Source organism: Atractosteus spatula, chromosome 5, assembly GCF_055471065.1.
Source record: "Atractosteus spatula isolate fAtrSpa1 chromosome 5, fAtrSpa1.hap1, whole genome shotgun sequence".
NCBI lineage: Eukaryota > Metazoa > Chordata > Actinopteri > Semionotiformes > Lepisosteidae > Atractosteus > Atractosteus spatula.
The window spans coordinates 42,647,185-42,668,474 of record NC_142710.1 but is presented as its reverse complement, the minus strand read 5'-3'; the positions used below and the strand labels follow the sequence as shown (position 1 = coordinate 42,668,474).

General features: G+C 46.4%; 1 protein-coding gene across 1 annotated transcript in view; it reads right to left on the bottom strand.

The window, feature by feature from the left end:
- sema4gb (sema domain, immunoglobulin domain (Ig), transmembrane domain (TM) and short cytoplasmic domain, (semaphorin) 4Gb) overlaps positions 1 to 21,290 on the bottom strand; it is a 61,659-nt gene that overhangs the window by 30,811 nt on the left and 9,558 nt on the right. Inside the window, exons 2-4 of the mRNA XM_088917075.1 lie at positions 18,571 to 18,794; positions 1,267 to 1,427; positions 94 to 156 (exon numbers count right to left, since the gene is read on the bottom strand). Coding sequence (XP_088773201.1) covers positions 94 to 156; positions 1,267 to 1,427; positions 18,571 to 18,682 — 336 coding nt within the window. The 5' untranslated portion in view covers positions 18,683 to 18,794. The remainder of the gene's footprint in view (positions 1 to 93; positions 157 to 1,266; positions 1,428 to 18,570; positions 18,795 to 21,290) is intronic.

Below are 21,290 nucleotides of genomic sequence, written 5' to 3'. Positions count from 1 at the left end.
TTCGGCTGATCAGGCCTTTTGTCTCAAGCGATCACCAGCTGTTCTGAGCCAGTCGGCTACACAGGCATGACTACAGAGGTCCAAGAGCGATACCTGGTTGTCTTTCCCTTTGCTCCAGCACTGCTGCTTTTGATAAAGTGGTGCTTCCCAAAGAATCTGAAAACGAAAATAAAAAAAATAATTGAATTCTCCTATCTACTTAAAATAATGACCTGAAACTATTAAAGGTTTTAACAAATCCAAAGAGCACCAGTAGTAGTCAGGCAGTGGTCTTATAGCTCACAAATAATAAGAAGAAGAAGCAGAAGAAGAAGATCATCAGGCGCCATTCCTTGTTTATTTAAAGTTTCATGTCTTGCCTAGGGCACTATCTTTAGAACTACGATGAAGTGGTAGTCTTGAATACACTGTGCTCAGCAGCATCAATGCTAAGAAACCTCTCCTGCTACAAATGGACTAGATGGTCCATGGTTTTCTCGTTCATAACTTTTTTTATGTCTGACGTAACAACTTCCAGTCCTTTCTGAGGGAGGCGGGAGGATCTCCAGTCTCAGCCGGAGGAGCAGAGAGGGAGCCTGTCCTGCTATAATGGTTTTTGATCTCTGCAGCTATTCAATGATATGTTTGTACAGTTAATGTCTTTGAATGTTCTGTTAATTGAATCTGCTTTGGCAACCCTATGATTCCTCAGTGGTGCCAATAAACCTTGGTGAATTGGAATTTGGAAATTAGACAAAACTCGCTGCGTATTCAGAATTTATTCACAAGTGCATCCGAAAGCACAATAGTTTGCAGAATTAACAACAGATAAGGAAGTAAACCAAGGAGACTGAGATATAAGTATTGATTAGACTTTCAATACAAGCTCTGGTACTGAAGAAATAATCTAGAACTTGATATGAAGGCTTGCCAATCCTGGTCCTTGTGACCCAGTGTGAGCTGCTTTTCATCCCAGATGAGAGTTCTCGGTCACGTAGTTCTGCTTAGACATCTGTCATCCCTTTCTGCTACTTAAAAGCTGAGTATTGACGTTAGTTGTGAATCATGCAGTTGACTGGAAATCTCAGTTTATGAGCTAGAAGCAATAAAATCTAATTAATTCAATTATTATTTCAATAAGAGATGCTATGAAGTAATGGAAACTAGCAGGACACTAGCGTCATGTTAACCAGGACAGGGCTGGTTGTGGTGTCTGGACTGTCCTCTGTTTTAATGGATGAGCAGCCCGCGCTGTGCACTGGCAGCGCTGGGTGTCGGTGTACTCACGGTCCTGTGGTCGCCCCCGGCGATGTTGCTGGCGTTGAGCGCGAACATGGCCCCCCTCGCTCCGACGTACAGGACCCCCCCCTCCTCCTCCTCCTCCTCCTCCAGCAGCAAGGTGCTGTAGTTCAGAGCCGGGCCTTGGAACCAGCGAGCTCCCAGCAGCCCTGCAGCGACACAGGCAGGCAGGGTTCAGTGTGCGCATTGCTCTTCGACCCAGATCCAGCAAATGGGCCAGCCTGCTTCGCTCTGCAAAGGGTTTACACCTTCCATCGGTGTGACGTGGGCCACAGCGCAGCAGATCAGGGGCGAGAAAGGAGAAACTGCTTCACCAGTCAAATAAAGGCGGACATTTAGGGTGGGTAGGTTCTGCAAATCAAAAGTCAACTTGAGCCAGGACACTGGAGTTAAAAACCTTTACCCTTACAAACACTCCTGGGATCTTTCCTGACCAAGTAGTCAGGACCTCAGTTTGATGTCTCCTCCAAAAAATGGCACCTCCTACAGCACATTCTGGGGCACAGGTAGGAGAGTGCCACCTACTGGTCCACCAACACCACCACACCTCAGAGAGTAACCTGGTTCTTCTATAGGTCCTCCCACTGTTGTACAGTACTCTGCCCTGCTGCGTGTTTTCAAGAGCTGAAGTGCACACTTGCCTTTTACAGGAAACTTTCACAAATCTGCTGAAATAACAACATTCTGTCTCTTTTGACTCACAAAGTTAAAGCACTGTGGTTTCTTTCTTGTACCTCTTTACTAAAAGAAGGTAAATGCACACCCTTCAAGGTGACACCGTTTTTATGTGCCCAGACATCCACCCAGAGAATGCGGAAAAGAACAGTACTTATATGTAAATTATACTGCTGCAGTGTATTTGTTATAATTGTCTGGACGCAGTTGGTGAGTCTGCACTGGCAGGGAGAGATGATTTGGGATGTTCTACAGTTTTACAGGGCCAAATAATTGGAAATGGGATGATGATATGAAAATGACAAAGGTTAAACGAACACACTAGTGCTTAAAAAGAAATTGGATTTTTAATCTACAGCAGTCCGAATTCATTTATTCTGGTTCTGTTGACCTGTTTTGCAAACCATGCAACCATATTGCAAGTTTATGCAGATAGCTGCCAGTAAACAGGTACTTTTGCATTTCAGTCTTGTGTCCAGATCTTTTCCTGTTAATGCATGCTACTGTAGCATTCTCCTTCACAGGCTCAAGTGTGCTCATGTCTGCACAGCTACTCATTGCACAAAGCGTCTGATTGGCCTAAGTAATTGCTTAGTGTTCAGTTTACCCATTTCTTTTCAGAACTATGTGGTGACATTTGGGGAGCTATGTTTGGAGTCGATTCATCTTGCACAGGCATCAGCCTGTCACTGGCCTGCACTGTCCATCAAACGATCAAAACAGATGGGGCATTCACAGCCAGGCTGCTCTCTGCTGAAAATCACGTTCTCGCATCAGCAACATTTGCATTTTTATAACCCATTTAACAAAGCACGACAAGATGTGCACATCACTGCAAAAACAGCATCAGGGTATGAAAATAAAAGAGGAAATGGGAAATAAAATGTAATGGTTTATAATATTTTGTTACGAGCAATAACACAGCATTGATAACCCACGTGCTTTGGAAAGTTACCACATGACAACGTCTCACCTTCTTATTGTGCCAGGTAGTCTCGTCAGTGTTATACATCCTGCACTGCCAGAGCTAGTTAATGTGTCTGCAGACGTGCGCGATGAAAATCTGTCATAACACTGGGTATTGACTTAAGGGGATCGATGCCAAAAAGAGGTCTCACAGCTTTAACGAGGATGTAGACGGGTTGCTGAAAAATCCAATTAGCAAATGCCTTAACTTGCTTATAGGTTCAGCTCCAGTGTTGCAAAACAACTCAAACTGGAAATTTAGCACAAAAAAGAGGGACTGAGACTTCAAAAGCTTGCTCTCTAACAAAGGTGTTCATTACACTGGGCTGCAGTTCTGCTTCTCCGATCTGGTGCGATGCCACCCCGGCACAGACAGCAGGAGCAGGAAGGAGCGGCCTGCCAGTCTGCCCTCGCACCCTCGCGCAGACAGCGCAGCCAAGCTTAATTCATCTCGTAAAGAGAGGAGGCAGCCCCCCCCCACCCACCCCCAGTCGTTAAAAGAAAAACACAAGGCAGGGGCGGTAAATCCATTTTAAAGCAGCGATTGTTTTCTTTTATTCTCAGGGAGCTGAGCCCCAGGCTAAGGAGGTAAGAGCCACAATTAACACCTCACCTCGCCCCTCTCCTTCCTGACACAGCGCTCCGCAAGACCCTGCCCCGAGCAGCCTGCGGCGCAGAGAAGAGGGGCTTCTAAAGAAGACGAGCCCTGTTTCTAAAGCATCATCGCAGCGGATCACGGCCGAAACACAGGATGTGCATGACCGTGCTTACAAGGGGTCAGGTCTGCTCTGTGGAGAAAACCGAACTGGATCACTCACTGGATTAGGTTTTTTGGAATCTGAATTTGTATTTTCGCAGATAGCGTCCCAGGATATTACTTCACCCGTAGCATTCAAAACCTTTTTCCAAATAGTGGCAGCTGCTAAAAGGTTTGTCTGAAGCCTCTAACAGTAAAGCATTTTTGATCATAGTCTTTGTGTGCATGATTCCTCTAATCAACACTCACTCTACTCCTATCCTGGTCAGATACAGCTTTTCACTTTGATACTGACTCTCACAACTCATTGTCATTGATCCTGATGTTGACTGCAGACACAAAGCAATGTCTGTTGTTCTGCACTGCAGTGGGTTTATTCTCACACACAGGAAAGGGCTTTTAACAACTATAAACAAGTAACCAGGGCAGTGAAGAGCAGCATCACAGTCTCAACTTCAGAGAGAACAATAGTTTTAACAACAAAGCCAGCCCACGGGACTATCTGACTGAATGAAAATTACAAGGGAGTGTGTCTAGGAATGAAAAACAAAGCTATACTTTGCAAACAAAGGTTTAGGTCATCTGCTTTCCATGTCTGTTTAGATCCTTAAAAAAAAGACAAACTGAGATCCTGGATTTATCTCAACTTTATCACAGTCCATAGATGTGGCTCATCGTGCTCACCTGGTGCCACTTTGTGGTCCCACAGACAGCTGCAGCTGCTCTAAACTTTCTACAATAATGTACCAGAGAGATGTTTTCAGCCATTAACATCAGTGTTACGAACACCATTAGCATTCTGGATTCAAATTCAGAGGTGGGGTGCTGCTCTATTGTACTCTAGTTTAAGTAAGGTAAAGTAATTCACTGGGATTAATCCCAAAAAAGCACCCTCCTCTCACTCTCATGAAAGGCAATAAAGAGGCAACTCCCCACGGTGTTACTGCAAACATGAATTTGCTCTCAATTTGTGTTGAGAAAGGATTAAAGGAATTAAACTATGTGAACTTAAAAAGAGAGAGTTTTGGTTTCTGTGAGTCTGAAGGTCTTTGGCAGGCGGGGCTGTGGTAGCTGGAATGGCAGACAAGGGCTCTGTTCATCTTCCTTCACGTAAACGGTGATGTGAGGAGACACAGAGTGCTCCACTTGAGTTGAAAACAAAGTAATAAACACAGAATAAGGCAGCTCCTGAAAGCGCTGCTCTGCTAATGACAGGAAGGAAACTTTTTTCAAAGAACAGGTTGCTGACAGAGACAAACAACAAAATAATTGAAGGGGTTGCAGATGAGGTATCTCTCTGTCATGCAGTCTAACCTGCTTCAAGACTTTGGTCCAAATCCATTACTGCAAAACTCAGCTACACTGAATAGGACCTCTCTCCTCTGAAAGTCCCACTCTGTTACTCAGTTTATCTGGTTTTCCTACATGAATAGAAAAATACCACTCTGAGGGTGAGTGCAGTCTGAAGCAATGTTTTGCTTCAACCTCATAACTATCCCTCCATCTGTTCATTTCCTTACTGCTTTATCCAATACAGAGTCATGGGGGAGCCAGAGCCTATCCCAGCATGCAGGGGGCTCAAGGCGTGACACACCCGAGATGGGACGCCAGTCCATCACAGGGCGGACAAACACAAACACGCACTCACACTTACACCAGGGCCAGCTTTTCCAGAAGACAATTAACCCACCTGCATGTCTGTGAGAGGGGACCCAAGCACCTGGAGGTAATCCAAGTGAACACAGGGAGAACATACAAACTCCACACAGATAGCAGCCCAGGTATTGAACCCAGGGCCCCAGCCGCCCTGTGCCACCATGCCGCCCACCTCATAAATGTTTGGTCTGTAAATGGTGAAACCAGCACCATGCATCCCTTCCCTTTCATCACCAAACACATTTCACTGTGGTGGGCACTGTGATGTGGCCTCGGTACTGCACCACAGAGCACATGGACCTGCCTCTAGGCTCCTCTGGTGCGCTCTATGTGCTCCTGCGTTGCACATGTCTCCAATCAAAAGTACCCACAGGGATTATAATAATAATTAATAACTGCTTACACTTATATAGCGCTTTTCTGGACACTCCACTCAAAGCACATTAATGCTTTGGTAATGGGGACTCCCCTCCACCACCACCAATGTGCAGCCCCACCTGGATGATCAGAGATCTGCATGGACCCTGTGCTGCCTTGCATGTTTAATCCAGGGCCATCCGAAACTGATCAAAAGCGCCAGCCTCTGAAACGTGATCCGTGTTTTCAAGTCATTTCATTCTTGCAGAACAGATGGCATCTTCCATTTGGGGTTCTATTTGAGGGACTTAGAAATACACAAACACACCGGATAAGTCCAATTGCGGTAAGACACAAGTAATGAAGCAGCAATGCCCACTGAACAAATCGATTTTCACGTCTCCGTTTAATGTACTTTAAAGTTCGAGGACTGCAGTGTAGATACCAAAAATACTTGGAAAGCGTGCAAATTTCAGCAAGGATTCAATTAGTCAAATATGTGAGGATGAGACAAGATGAGAAGCAGCAGTGCTCGATGACCTGGAGATGCTTCAACACGGATCACCTCGCTTGATCCCCTCCTTCACTGCTTGCGCTGGACTTGACAAGAGCTGGGACGCAGCAGGTGTGTGTGGGAGAGGTTGTCCGCGCGGGATGGGGGACATGACCCCGAGGAGACCTTCATGGCTGCTCAGGCTGCCTGTGTGATTTTTCCTGCCTGGGGGCTGCAGGGACAGGGCAGCACAGCTCTGCTCATCAGTATGAGACGTGCGCCCATGACCCTTGAGGCTGCTGTCATTAGTATGCTGGGGGCTGACTGGGAAGGCTGGAGCCAGGCTGTCAGTGTCCTTCTCATAGGATGGCAAGGTCACATCTGTCAAAGAGGAGTAGGGGGGCCATCACACCACTGTTGGATTGGGCACCTGGCCCACAGATATACTGTATATCCAACAGACCCTGGCCTGCTCCCCAGCTCCTAGACTACACCCGCCCCTCAGCCCCTGGTCTCTATCTGCCCCTCTGTTCATGAGCTGTATCTATCTCTCAAGCCCTGGGGTAGATATTCTACCCCTCTGGCCTCAAGCTGTATCTGCCCCTCTGTTCATGAGCTATATCGAGCCCTGGTATATACAGTATCAGCCCCCCTGCCCTTAAACTGTATCTGCCCCTAAGGCCCTGGTCTCTATATGCCCCTCTGCTCTTGAACTGTATCTATCTCTCAAGCCCTGAGGTATATCGGCCCCTCTGGCCTCAAACTGTATCCGCCCCTCTGTTCTTGTGCTGTACCTCTCTCTCAAGCCTTGGGGTACATCTGCCCCTCTGGCCTGGGGCTCTGTCTCCCCCTCTGTTCTTGCAGGTTCATTCCTCCACACAGCCCCCACCACACCCACAAGCTCTGCCCGTCTCTTTACACAGCTGGACCCGAGACTACAGTCCTGCAGAATGAGTGTGCCAAGAGGGGGGTTGTCTTTGCAGTTGCCAGGCTTAAGTGTAACGTGAAATCTTTTTTATAAGATACACTGCGAAGAGGTCAAACTAAGATATTACCTAGGCCTGCATGCACATGCTGTAAAAAAATCTTCCGTATAGTATCTCCAAGCCTCTTAAAGAGCTTCTAATTCCTATTAGGAGACTGAAACCACGAGGAAATCGGCAATCCAGTGCGATGGCTGAGCAGCAGAGACAGAGTGACCTCTCTTCGCCCACTAGCAGAAACCACACAGGCAGGAATGGGACCATGTTAGATTCCCATGCATTCAAAGTACTGTGCTTTGCTGCTCCAAACGAGCCGTGTCCTGTTTCAAAATGTCTAATGTGCACCCTTATAAGCTTCTGCCTTATAATACGGTGTACAAAAGACAGCAGAGCTCTTCAGATGACAACACAAAGCCAAAATCAGGAGGAGACCGACTCAGGTGCAAGACGATAGGACCACCTGGAGAGGAGCAGTCTGACGACCAGCTCAGTAGTGTCACTCAGAGCCTCCAGCCAGATGAGCCAGCTGGAATACTGGGTCTCAACAGTAGCTTATGCCAACTCCATTCTCCCAGAAGAACAGGCAAACAAAGGAAAACGTAGCAAAAATGTTTTACGAGTTGGAATAACCTGCCAACGCATGCTATTGGATGGAAATGTGTGAGCGCCCCCTACTGGTCCCACTGACACCTCTTCCAGCAACAACCTTAGTTTTTCCCAGGAGGTCTCCCATCCAAGTACTGACCGGGTTCACACCTGCTGAGCTGCAATGGGCTGCCAGTTGTGAGCTGAAGGTTGATACGGCTGCTGGCAATAAAAGGAATGATTTCCTCTTGACTTACTACATTTCTTTTAGAGGCTTCATTTAAATCTTTTATCTTTGGAACAGGGATTTGAATATTAAGAGAAAAAGTTTCCTGGGACAACAACAGGAGCCATTTTGAGGAGTGGGTGGGTGGCAGGGAAATCTGGAGGAGTTATCCTGTGTGGGGAGGGAAAGGTTGATTTTGTTTTGTACCTGGACTGCAATGCTTTGAAACACTTCAAATTAACAAAAAAAAAAAGTCTTGACAAAAAAGAAAGCTATCCTGAAGGCGCCAGACAAAAATATCTAAAGGCAGGCCAGTTCTTCTGAAATACTATCAGTACAAAACTCACAGCCCTACTGATCATCTTTCTGTGCAGCATTGTGCCACACAATGCTTTTTATAGTTAGTTCCTTAGGCTGCATTGTGAATTGAGAATGCATTTGTTTAAAAACAAAAGCTCTTACCAGCACTTCCTGATGATTATGTGAATCAAATCTAATCCTGGCTTTAGACTGAACAGAATTAGGTGACTAAACTCCAGGAAACTCCAGCCCTTCCATAGAAATCTTCTTCCAGATTGCGAAACTACTCAAGTGGTAATTTGCCAAGTGCCAAGTGTCATTAACACAGCTACCTTTCAGCTTCCTGCACGCACTCATTTTAAATTCCCTACCTCGGGTTACTTTATCGCAGCCTTGACTACAGCTCCTTTCCAACGCTGCCACGTAGCTTTTTCATGCCAGAGACAAGTGTTTCATTTACACAGCAGTCTGGTGCGACCCTGCTAGGCTCAGGAAGATTGGTGTGAAAATACTCATTCACTTCCTGTCTGCCGGAACAGACGTTTATGTATTTGGCCAGAAGCTTTGCAGTAGTCGTCCAGCATGTGAAGCGCATTTACAGAAAATACTCACGATGATGTTGTCAGTGTAGGGAGAATGAAAGGATTGATTACTGGACTCAACGGCTGGTTAAAGGAAGGGAGTCTCTTTAGTCCTTAACAAAGGAGGTTCCCAGGGAATGTGACTTAAGATTTCAAAGATAATACCTGCCATGAAACTGTGAACAAAGCACTGTGTTCAGACACCCCTGATTTCACATTAAACTCTGCAGGATGTTCGCAATCTCTTGTCACTGTTTGACGGAGTGGAGTTTGCACTTTAGCTCCCTGGCTGCCATATGCTGCTTTAATCTTCGCAGTAAGCAAACCAAACTCTCTTCTGGGTGTGGTTAAGTACCTGCATAATTACCCTGTGTGATTGTTTGAGTAACCCAAGCCAGAATTTTTCCCTGTTGCTTTAGATTGCTCACTTCTTTACATGATCGAACAGGGCATTGTAGCGAGACAGAAAAAAGTGATCAGTCATTCTTTAACATTACAGAGCAAAGGTCAAATTATCATGCAGCCAACAAGCTGTCCATGATCTGAAAGGAACCACAGTCACATGGTGTATGAGAAGGTGGACTAATCAATTTTCTGTGGGGGTATTCTCTCTCAGATGGACCTCGTGCTCTTTTTTTTTTATCTTACAGCATTCCTGAACAAACAGAAGCCCCACCACCACCCTCTGTGGCTGTCTCTTGAGTTCACGGCACAACAGGAATGCAGCAGGGTCAAATCTGGGCTCTGTCCCCCTTCTTAAAGAGATGAGCTCGTCCGCTCTGCCGTCATGCTCCTCCAGAGCTCCTGCACAATGGCCAATCGCAATAGCTTGGAACACCAGCAGGTATGTTCCTTGCTGCTGCACCTGCTCCCTCCTCCCTCCCATACATGAACGGAATCTCATGGGCAGGACCCGGGCGCCGCTGCGCGCCCAGGGAAACGATTCCTCCTGCCCACAGAGCTCTCAAGCACGGTGGGCACCGCGGGCCCACTGACTCACGCTCCCCGACTGATCCCCTGGCTGCAGTGACTCACACAACTGCAAACTCCAGGCCCGCGGAAAACAAACCTTAGCTCTTGCAATCAGTGTTTAAGAGCCTGTGGTTTATACTTCCAGCACTGTGACTCATGCCTAATAGAATGACTACTGTTTATGCAACACAGTAACAAAACCATACATTTGCACAGATGCATAATGCTTTACTGTTTCTGTGCTAATGCCTTATGCTTCAGATTTAATCTCTTCTCAGAAGTGTATGCAGAAACAGGGATTAAATCACCCCAGATGAGAGTAAGCAGCCTGGTAAGGCTCACCTGAAAAACCCTGCCTTTGCACCCCGGAATGTAAGGTAGCCATGTCTGTGGTATTGAACGTTTAAAAGGCATTATGGCTTCCACAAATTCCCTAACATTCAAGACCTGCAGGGAAGTAACAGCGAGGATGTTTATCCCATGGCTTTGTGATCTACAATCAGGGGAGAGACACCTTTGTCTGAATCTATCGAATCAGAACATTCTTAAATTGGTAATCCCACTTAAGCATTTAATAACACAACTGGTGCTACTGTCAGTACTGTTTTCACATTCTCTGATATATCCCTTTGTGAAACTCTTCATTACAACGCACTGAAACCCTCATCATTTTGAGATGTGACAGGAGTGAGAGACATCCATCTGTAAATTGGAAAAAACTAACATAAAACGTGTTCATCACTTTAGGTCTACAGCCTCCAAACAGTTCCTTATTTAGGTTATTGAGGTTTTTTTTTACTCTTTACCTAGGCGTCAGTAGACAGCACAAACAAGTACATACTGTATTTTTGGACAGTATCTACACGCAGACAGGCTGTCTCTGTATGGAAACTTCAGTGTTCCCTTTATTAACGGTAACCACATACCGCGACAGCGTCTCGACTGCCTTTCCAGTGACACAGGCAACACGGTGAAATCGAGGGTGGTTTTATCAGTAACTAGCCTTCCTTTTTCGTTTCATGCTCCAGTGCAGCTGTGGTAAATGCACTTGAAAATGTGGAAAAACCCTGCATGCTTCTTTAAACAGCCCCACAAGACACTGCATCTTTATTATCTTATATAATTTATTATCTTATTATAATCTTTATTCAAAATTACACAACTAATGCCAGTTGAGTTACATCCCGTGTGGCTCACCAGTTTAGAAGCAAGTAATTAACTGTGACAACAGTATTTCTGCACAAAAAGATTTAATCCAATAGTGGACTTCATTACCCACCTGTAATGAAACTGTTACAGGTGAAAAGTTCCAAAAAATAACAAAAAAAAGAGAAAAAGGCTGTTGGATTACCTAAACCATAAGCACAACGGACAATAAATCAATAAAAACATTCACAACATATGCGAACACCTCATATAACCATTAGAAAATCACAAACCGTAGCTTGATAGCTAAATCCTCACGAGTGGGGTGTGTATTTGCTCTGTTCTTGACAATGCCCGGAACTGTGTGCTCATGCTTCTCTCGGGGTGTGGCATACTGTACGATATGAACACTCAAGCTGCAGTCTGAGCCTCGGCTTGCTCAGTGCTGTGCTGTGTGGAACTGACAGCATTTCTTCCCGCCTTTCAGCTGCCTGAAAGTGCTGACAGCAACACAGTCCTGAAAGACAAACTGTGGAAAGCTTATACTTTAAAATAATGACAAAACGCACTATTTTTGGCTTGAGAATTTGGCACCTCTTGTAGTGTACAGAAGTACAGGCACAGCAAAAATGCAGCAAGGATATTATTCTCCTGAAATTTTCCTGAACGTTCAGTTTTGCCCTGTATTGGATAAAATTCAGCCCCTTTAAAAAGACCTCAAAGTACCTTCTTCCATTTTTGCTTAGTTAAAATGACCAGGAATCTGAAAATGATACAGCTCTGTCACTGGAAGCTTTAACTGAGGGGCAACAGAACACTGGAGCATCTGAGTCTCTGTCTTAACTGTCAGAACTTGCAACCATGAACTGCCTTCTTTGAAGACATCTAGATCTCTGACTCTGTGAAAGACAGACAGGACTGGGCTTCTCTCCCCATGCAAAGACACAAAGGGACAGACCACAGCTAACCTGGAGGAGCAACTCTTCAAGAATCAAGCCACATCTCACATGTGCAGGAAAAGAGTGCATTAATGTTTCAGCATACTGTTATTTCTAGTCTGGTTGGCAATTGGGCCATACAATCCAGGCACAATGGCTGTTTTATGTGTTTAGCAGTAAACATGGAGCACAACTTATTTTTTATGCATCTTTGAAAGGCATAGACATCACACCCACAAACTTTGGAACCTCTTTTCATGTGCTACATGGAGAAATAAAAGACAGAAAGGATCAGTGTTTAGGTTTTTCTGTGCTTTACAGTTTTGCAGGGGATGAGCGCAGTTCTTGTAGCAATTCTGCATTAAACATAAATTCTAAATGAATTCATATTGCATAGATTTTCTACGGATATTTGCATGCTACTGGAACAGGTCTGAAAGACGACAGCACAGCCCAGGGCTCTTCCACTCTTCAAACATGCTGCGGTAAGGGAGGTGTCTTCTGGTGTGGTGGGTGGGGCTCTTGAAAGTGGGGCCAATTCAAGTCCAAGGTTCATCCGTGTGAGTTACACTGCGTGGGCTTTGAAGCTTTGTGCTAGTTTGCACCTGTGTTTTTGTACAGGTGCATCTGTTTTTAAAGAAGCATCCAAGCCTCTGTCTATTATTGTATCAGACACAGCCTTTGCACTATGCAAATTCAGATTCCAATCCCTGCTCCCTTTGCCACAGGACTGCCCAGTGCATTTGCCAATGTCCACAGACGGAGATCAGGGAATGCCTGCGTGGCCAATTGCATTCTGACTTGTAAAAAAAGTAACTGAGGACATGACCTCCAAATGCACACCGCAATGATGAATGTGTGTGAACTACTGTACTGAGTTCATCTAACAGTAAGGCAAAAGCGCCTTTTTGTAAGTGCATTGCAGAGAATAAAAGGAGATTTATACTTCACTTTGTGGCTTAGCTATGGTTACCAGGTAAACATAAAGAATTGTATTTTTTAACTTGTTTCTCCTGTTTGAACACTGGGATTGTGTTACACAGTATGTGTCACTTCTTTCACAGAGGAAATATAATGGCTGCTGTCAGTCCAGCCAGTAATTTAGTCACTTAGATGACCCTTAACTGTTTAAGTGGCTATACCATAGGTCAGTTCAATATGGAAGAGTCAAGGCTGCCTAAACCTGGTGTAAGACTTCACAGTGGAGAGCAGCTCAGGAGATGACGGACAGAGATCAAAAACATCAAGGGAAAGTATACCAAAGGAGATTTGCACTTGTCAGTATCTGAACGTGCATTCATACAAAGTTAGCTCATGGTTTTGTCAACAAGACAGCAGCAAACTGTACAGTTCAGTATGCTGGAGGACTGTCCAGCTGGTACATTTATACTGCAGATAGCATGCAGACACTGAGCAATGCAGTCACTGACAACTGCAATGCAATCTTTATTACTGGCAGAAGATTACCAGGTGCTGATTTCCAGAGAGTTCAGATTTTTGGCTCTGAACGAGTCTGAGGATCTAGGTCTGAAATCTGGTGCATCAGAGAACATGGAGAAAGGCCCATAACTGGAACACATCATTTCTGCTATGAAGGACTAAACCTTACAGAAAAATACAGAACAGATTACAGAAATGACTTCTCTTGCAGAGAAGATTTTTAAAAAATGGCCAAAGGACAGCACTGAGCGTAAGATTTCAAAAATTAGGAAAGATAAATTATGCAATTTGTGTGAAGTATAAAAGAATGAGGTCTGTGGGTGGAAAAGAGCAGTCTCATTTACATTATGCTTTGCTTTGTTGGAATTCTGCTTATAATACCTGTTGCGTTTAAGACAGCTGAATCTTATATGCAAAGTGACCTACAGAGGTTCCAACCAGCTGTATTTTTGCTCTTAAGATCTGATACCCGATCAGTGCTGCTGGAGCACTCTGGGTAAAGTACCTTGTATAGTGTCCCCATAGAAGATTTGAACCCAAAACCCTGTGCTCAATTCCCTATTCCACACTGCCACCAGCCTCTTAAAGGCTCATATTTCTCATGGAAAGTGCTCAACAGATACACAGTACAGGAGCTCAGAGGACTGAGGCAGTCTTGTCCTTTTAATACCCACTTCCTCTAGTCCCTCTCCCTGCGAGTGACTTCAATCTTCAGCCTTCCCTCACAGGGCTCAGCAGGGTGTGACGACGCATCACCATTCTGGCCACAGACGCCCGGCTCTGATTCAAACACCCTCGATTCGAATTTGCACCAAAAGGATAGCGAGCAGGATAGGCACGCGCAGGTCAAGCAGGGAGGTGGAAAAGGGAGGGAGGAATTTTAATAAAGAATAAAGAATGGGACGGGGGCAGGAACACAGCGTGTGGCAGAAGAGAGGAGACGGGGGGATGTCGACGAGGAGCGAGAGAAAGCAGAAAGAGGAAAACAATTCCCACCACCCTGGAGGAGGAGAAGGAGGAGGGGGCCGGAGACACACTCAGGCTGGAAGGAGAATGCGGGGAGCTGCTGGCGATAGTGGTTTTCTCTGCTCCCTGTACTACATTTTTAGGGCCAGCACAATAATCACATTCCCAACCTCCATCCCCCCCCCACGCTGACCGCAACGAAGGCCGTCAGGGCCTTGTACCACCTCCAGTCCTCCCTAACGCCTTCCGCGCTGAAGGAAAAAGGACAACGAGCAACCCAGAGCTGTGAAGAGCTACAGCCCACAAGGTGAAAAATTGACTTGGGAGCCTTCTTTGAAGCTGCTGGACAGGGGCCTAAACAAACAGCACAGATCAGTGACACGAGCCCACTCTGTACGCAAGACCACGTCAGCGATTAACATCGCCCACTGCCAACTGAGGCCCGACGGTCCCTGACCTGAGCCTTGTAAAAGGCCTCTTTTTTCTGTAAGTAGTAAACACAAAAACAGTGTATAAATCTGACCATGAGCAGTGTGACTAATCAGCGCTGCTACTCGTTAGGGAAAGTACTGTACCCCCGGAGTGACCCACTGTTATATTTAACGTGACCATATTCCTGCAGGTGACACCTGCCCAGCGGACTTGTGAAAACACCATGTGTGTGTATTTGCCCGTGGGTGTGTCTGTCAGCATGTGTGTCTGTGTTTGGCTACGCCAATGCCCAGATGTTATTCAGACATGTGAAGGGAGGACCTCTAGTAATGATCACATTGTTATGACAAGCATCCAAGCTTAATTTTGACGACAACACACAGAGCATGCATGAGGTCTGAGAAAATGCAGCTTCGCCCAGTGTAAACTAACACATTGTTTGTTCAAATGCAAATGAAGTTCCCAATAAAATGCCATCTTTCAGTTGTGTCTTTATAGCACTACACTACTCTTAACGTATTCAAGCACCTGTGCCTCCTACCAGTCATAGCAACAACATTGGAACCATCTGTGTTGCAATTGTGACAGATAATCTCTACAGTCATTTCAAGTAAAAGAATGTTGTAAAGGTTGTTTGTTGCACATAAGGACAAGAGGAGGGCTACTACTGCAAGGAGGTTACTTGGCCAAATGTGCTTGTTTGCATACATCTAAAACCTCTATAAAACCTAAAACATCATCCCATCTGATACTAGAGCGCTGACTAACCCATGAAAGCTGTATAGTAAATATTCAACATTTCCCAGCCCCCCTGCCACTGGTTTACATTCTGGTGGTCAAGCACAGAAATCTGCTCGCCTGTTCTCTGCAGCTGCAGCACCTGCCCAATATAACGGACTAATGAACCAGTCTGAAGGGGGCAGCGGTCTGAGCTGGAAGAAGGATTCTGCAGGAGAAGGCTGGGGCAGAACTAAGGAGAGCCAGCGACAGGCAGCAGGCACGCCGAGGTGAGTGGAGATACACGAAGGGAAAATCCCAGAAGAACGGCCGAGCAGACGAGAGACCCAAACGCTAAAGAGAGGGTCCACGATACCGGGCGATCCCGCTCCAACACTGGAGAGAGATACGAGCCACGGGAGATCCAGGAAGAAAGGTCTGAGGCACAAGCGAGGAGTCGAGCTGGGATGAATGGCAGCACACAGGAGAAAACAACAAGGGGGACAGGGGCTAGTGCCCAGGCCGAGCACTGTAATGTAGGTGTGAGAATAAACCCCCTGCTGTGAACAAAGTTAGTGCCTTTTAATTACAGGCCGGAGGTATTTTCGCCTGACCGTGTTGCCATGGGAACGGGCAGACTGGACAACTGACTCGGTTATTGACCACTTGCTGGGGTGTTATGGGAGCTCGACACAGCACTAACCCGAGCACGAGCATTACACCCAAGTCGTGGAATGACCTATCCCATTTTTAAACCTGGTACCTTATCTGTCAGCCATATGTTGTGCGGCTTTTGCGCATTGTTAACGAGGGAGTTCTGACAGTGTCAATCCAGCCTGATTCAAGTAAGGCTTTAACATTTCATCGGGCCCTTCCTCTTTCATTATTTTTGTCTGATTTATCAGGCTGACATCCTTTTACACAGCTGGGCATGTTGCTGAAGCAGTCTAAGGGCTCAGCGCACGTCAGCTGTGGTCCTCGTGGGATTTGAACCCACAGCCTTCCAGATTCAAGCCCAGACCCTAACCATGAGAAGTGCCTTGCAAAGATTCTAACGTGAAAGAGACAATAGGATGGCTTTCTTTATTGCCCATTTGTTCCTGCTGCAGCAGCAAAGTGAAAATTCTAGGTTTGTACCAGGTTGGAAGCAGATGTTCCTGCTCTCAATTTATTCTATAATGAAGCAGCTCTGGAATTACAGAATGTGTCTGGAGTGCAGACCCTCACATCTTCATGTTCATGGGATCTCAGACATATTCCTCTTTCCGCCAAGGGACGAACGCGCAGGTAGGCAGGTTTAAAGACAGCTGCTACCTCACGTGAAGCAGTCTGGAAACTAGAAAAGTCGGACTCCTAACCTTCAAGCACAGAGTTACAAACCGGCCTCTTCTTTCTCTCTGGGAGGTTACACTTCACAGACCTCTATCTGCTTTGCTCTTTGACAGCACTGCTCCGGTGCTCCCAACAGAAAACTGCGATTTTTTATTGTGAGTCTCATGAATATCACCCTGTGGCAAACATATGACTAAATGTTTGCATAATATTTTGAGGCAAATGTGTTCTGCGTGTTTTTGTTAGATCACCATAAAAACAACTTTTTTTTAGTAAAACTGTAATGCCAGGTAGTGCTATTTGCTCACAAATCTTTGGCTCTGGTTTTGATTCTAGAGCCTTCTATGTGGATCCTGCATATTCTCCAGGTTCCTCCTATCTTCCAAAGACAGGCTCAGGTAATTAGAGCCTCTACATGGTCCCTGTGATGGACTCAGGAAGAAGTGACTCTAGATAATGGATATTATGGTGAATTTTACTTGGATTGATATAAGTTCAAAAGTCTGTGGCCTCAAGGGGCTACAAACGAAAAATAAAATGTTGTCAGATGTTAATGTGTTAAAGGGCAGCCGAAAGTCATGCCAGCCTTTGTCTAATCACCATTTTCCTACAGCTCAGCGCTCTCTACCCCAGCGTTTACAGGCTTGTATCTCTAGATCAGCAGAGCCAGACAACAGCATGAAAATACCCCTCCTCTGATCTGAACAGCCCTGCTCTCTGCCTAGCCTGGAGCTGCACTCCTCCTTTCTGAGAGCGGAGCTGCAGCTCTGCGGAGAGATCGGACAGGGGGAGGCTGGTGGGTTTGAAATCCGAGTTGCTAGGAGAAACTCATAAAAAGTGCAGGTGCTGCTACGCTCTTCAAAATGAGGTGTCTCTCACATTTGGCGCAGCACAGAATGATAAAGCAGTGCTAAAATAATGTGTGTGGGGGGGAGGCACTTGCAGTAAGTAAGTGTGAGCAGTACTTCTCTTTTTAACCACTGTTATCTCTTCTGAGAACTACAGCTAAACCTGAGCATGCCATTTCTATTCTCTCCCTGTTGAAGCCCTCAAGAGCCCTAATATAGAATGTATCAGCCTCCATCGCTGAGGCGACCTGAATGGGGATGACAGCAATGCTTATAGGAGATAACCACTGATTGCCTTGATTGCTTTCACACCAGCAACATGAGGTCTCTTGCTCTGGATCAGAGATGTGCCGGATCCCAGATCACCCAGTATTCCCTGCTGCACGAAACCTCTGCCTTTGGCCCAGCTGCCCCAGTGCTGCCCCAGTGCTGCCCCAGGTTACCCAGGGGTAACACCTCACCACTGTGCCAGTACAGAGACCCTAGCAGACCTGACCTTAATGAAGGTGGTTCTGTTCATCGTCCTGTCTTTAAACTCGCAATGTCAGTGACCCTATGCCCTGTAACTTTCCCCTCCAGCTCCCATAATTCTGTGCCCTGACAATTCAGATTCCCCAAAAGACATGCTTGTTTTCCGTGATGTGCTACAAAGACACTTCATTTGAAGAAAAAAAGGGTTTAAAATGGGGAAAGAATTAATCGCTTTTATATTTGAAAATATAACAATTAGTATCTCCTACATGTTGATTATTGTCAAAATATATGGAGTACATTTGGCACCGTAGCTGGCGATTGTAAGTTCTTCACATATTTGGAAACACCAAACGAAAATGGCTCTGGCTGTTTTCTCTGTAGTTGAGCTCTTGTTATCAGGTGAACAGCTGTCTCACACTGTACTCCGCGTAGGAGCAGCTGGTCTTACCGCTGTAGGGCACTGTGATGCGTGGGGTGATGTCCAGGTCCATGCTGGGTCTGAAAAGGTGCCCAGAAACACAGGAGCAGAGCAGCAGCAGGACGACAGCACGGCCGCGCATCTTCGCTGGACCAGCCGAACCAGAGGAGAACAGGGCCTCCTCTCTGCCGCAGCTGGGCTCTTCTCCGCTCGGGGCTCCGCCCACACTAACTCATCTCCTCACCGCGCCGGGTCTGCAGGCAGAGAAAGACACAGCACTCAGACCGTGAGCCCGATCCCTGGGTCACACCCTGATCTCCACCAGGCCTGCAGGCAGAGAAAGACACAGCACTCAGACCGTGAGCCCGATCCCTGGGTCACACCCTGATCTCCACCAGGCCTGCAGGCAGAGAAAGACACAGCACTCAGACCGTGAGCCCGATCCCTGGAGTGACATTAATGCCGGCTGACGCAGCAGTGAGAGAGTTTCATCCACAAAGCCGTCAAAATCAAGTGCTAACCTTCATCCACCTGCTGTGCAACCAATTTTTCCAATCTGGGGTCACGGGGGACGTCAGTCCATTGCAGGGCAGACACAAACACACACACACTCACATTAGAGATGATTTTCCAGGAAGCCAATTAACAAAGCAGTATGTTTTTGGACTGTGGGAGGAAACCGAAGCACATGGAGGAAACCCAAGGGAATACAGGGAAAACATACAAACTCCATACAGACAGCACCCCAAGATCAGATCTGAACACAGGACCCCATTGTTGTGAGGCACCAATGTTCATCACTGGGCCAACTTGCCCAGTAAAGTGTTAACCTGCAGAATGTTTTTTTTGGGGGGTTTCCAGACATTATAAAACAAGAAAACGGATAATAAATCCTTGTATTTTTGGACCTCCAAAGAGAAAAATGTAAAACAGGTCACATATACAGAGTCTGTTTCTGTTCGAAATGCCCCAGCCGGGAGCAAATCTTGTGACACAACTCCAATACACGGAAAACACAAACATCAGGCAGACTCACGCACAGGAAGATAATGTTCATACTTTGTCCAGGATAAAGCAGGCAGCTCCACTCCCCTATTTCTGGCTTGCTGGTTTTAACATTTATCCATAAACTTATCTCTGCCTGTCTGCCTGCACTTTTATTGATCTCACATCTCTCCCGTCTGCTGTGTCTTCCAGCTGAGCTCTTGATCAACCTCACCGATTTCAGGTTTCTGTTTGAGACATATTGGCAAATTTGCTTTGAGCTCTTAAAAGGTCAAATGGGATCTATGATGATTATCCACTTATTCACCCTGTATGAGTTTCAGAGTTTCAGACCTGCCTGGTCCCTCATTCAGTTGTAGTTCTTGAACTGTTACCACTCAGGCCTCTGCAGAAGAAAAGCTGCAAGGGCAGTGTGCTGGAAACTGTACCCTTGAATCTGGGGATTTCTGACATTCAGCACCCAGAGAAGAAACAAGTTCAGTAAAAGTTTACACAAACGAGCAAATCATTGAAGTCATCAATCAGCACTGGAGATGCAGAGCTCATCTGCAGTGAAAACCAGCAGACTGTGCTCCTCCAGGACCAGGGCTTTATGTATCTACACTGGCAAACGAGATTCTTATAATGGTTAAACGGCCACCGGGGGGTAAGTTTGAAGCACACAGGGTCTTGACGTGTTCCTTACCAATAATGAGAAGCCTGTCTGATTTATTTTCTGATAAATCCAGGTTTATGTCTTCATTAATTACAAATAGCCTGTCGTGCCCCCAGAACTGCCTGGTGTTCTGTACAAGCGGTATGGCATGATTTAGCCATTCGCAGTGTCCCTGCCAGCGATGCACCCGGGCACACAGCTCTGTCCGAGGGATATCTGCTGTGAGACAGACTATCTCACTGCTTTGTGTTGCAGATCCGGTTGGAGGGCCTGGCCGCTCTTGCAGAGTGAAAGGCCATTGTGCGACCCCTGTCCCAAGGCAGACTGGACCCGCGCTGTCAACCGGCTCTCAACAGGGAGAAGGCAAATGATATCCCCATCAGTTGGCCTTTCCCTCTGAAACCCCGCGGAGATGGACTGGAGGTCCCACCGGTGAGTTGCTGGTGAAACTGGCCTCTGCAGTGGGAGATGGACCTCAAGCCTCCCATGTCCACGAACGCTGGATATATTCATTAATAAAACACATAGTGTACAGGTTTTATTGGATTGTGGAGGTTAGAAAGAAACACCTGATGGTGTAAATTCATTTACACTGAAATGCAGTCTGATACCACTGCAGCTGATACAAGAAACACCCATCCGTCTGACCACTGATCAGAGAGCCACAGGGTCAGACCTGCGCCTATCCCCGAAGCACAAGGGTCAAGGCAGGACAACACTCTGATGGGACGCCAGTTCACTGCAGGGAGCCCACACAGCCTCCCTGGAATTGGATCTCCCAGAGAAAGCCCATGTTAAACTGGAGAAGACCGTGCAGACTCCACACAGAATGTGCCCCAGTCCTGAGTCATTCCCAGGAGGTCCCTAGACCTGTTAGGCAGCAGCACTAATTGCCCCACTAACATACCACCCAAGCTGTCCAAGTGTCTCAAGTGTCCCAGACCTGAATGAAAAATCACAGCCCAATTCCAGACCTTTAAATTCCCAATCTGACCACTGCACGGGACAGTGGAACAGGGAACCAATGACATCATGTTACACGGGTCACCCTGATTTCCTGAAAGGGAAACCACTGTGGGAGGGACAAGTT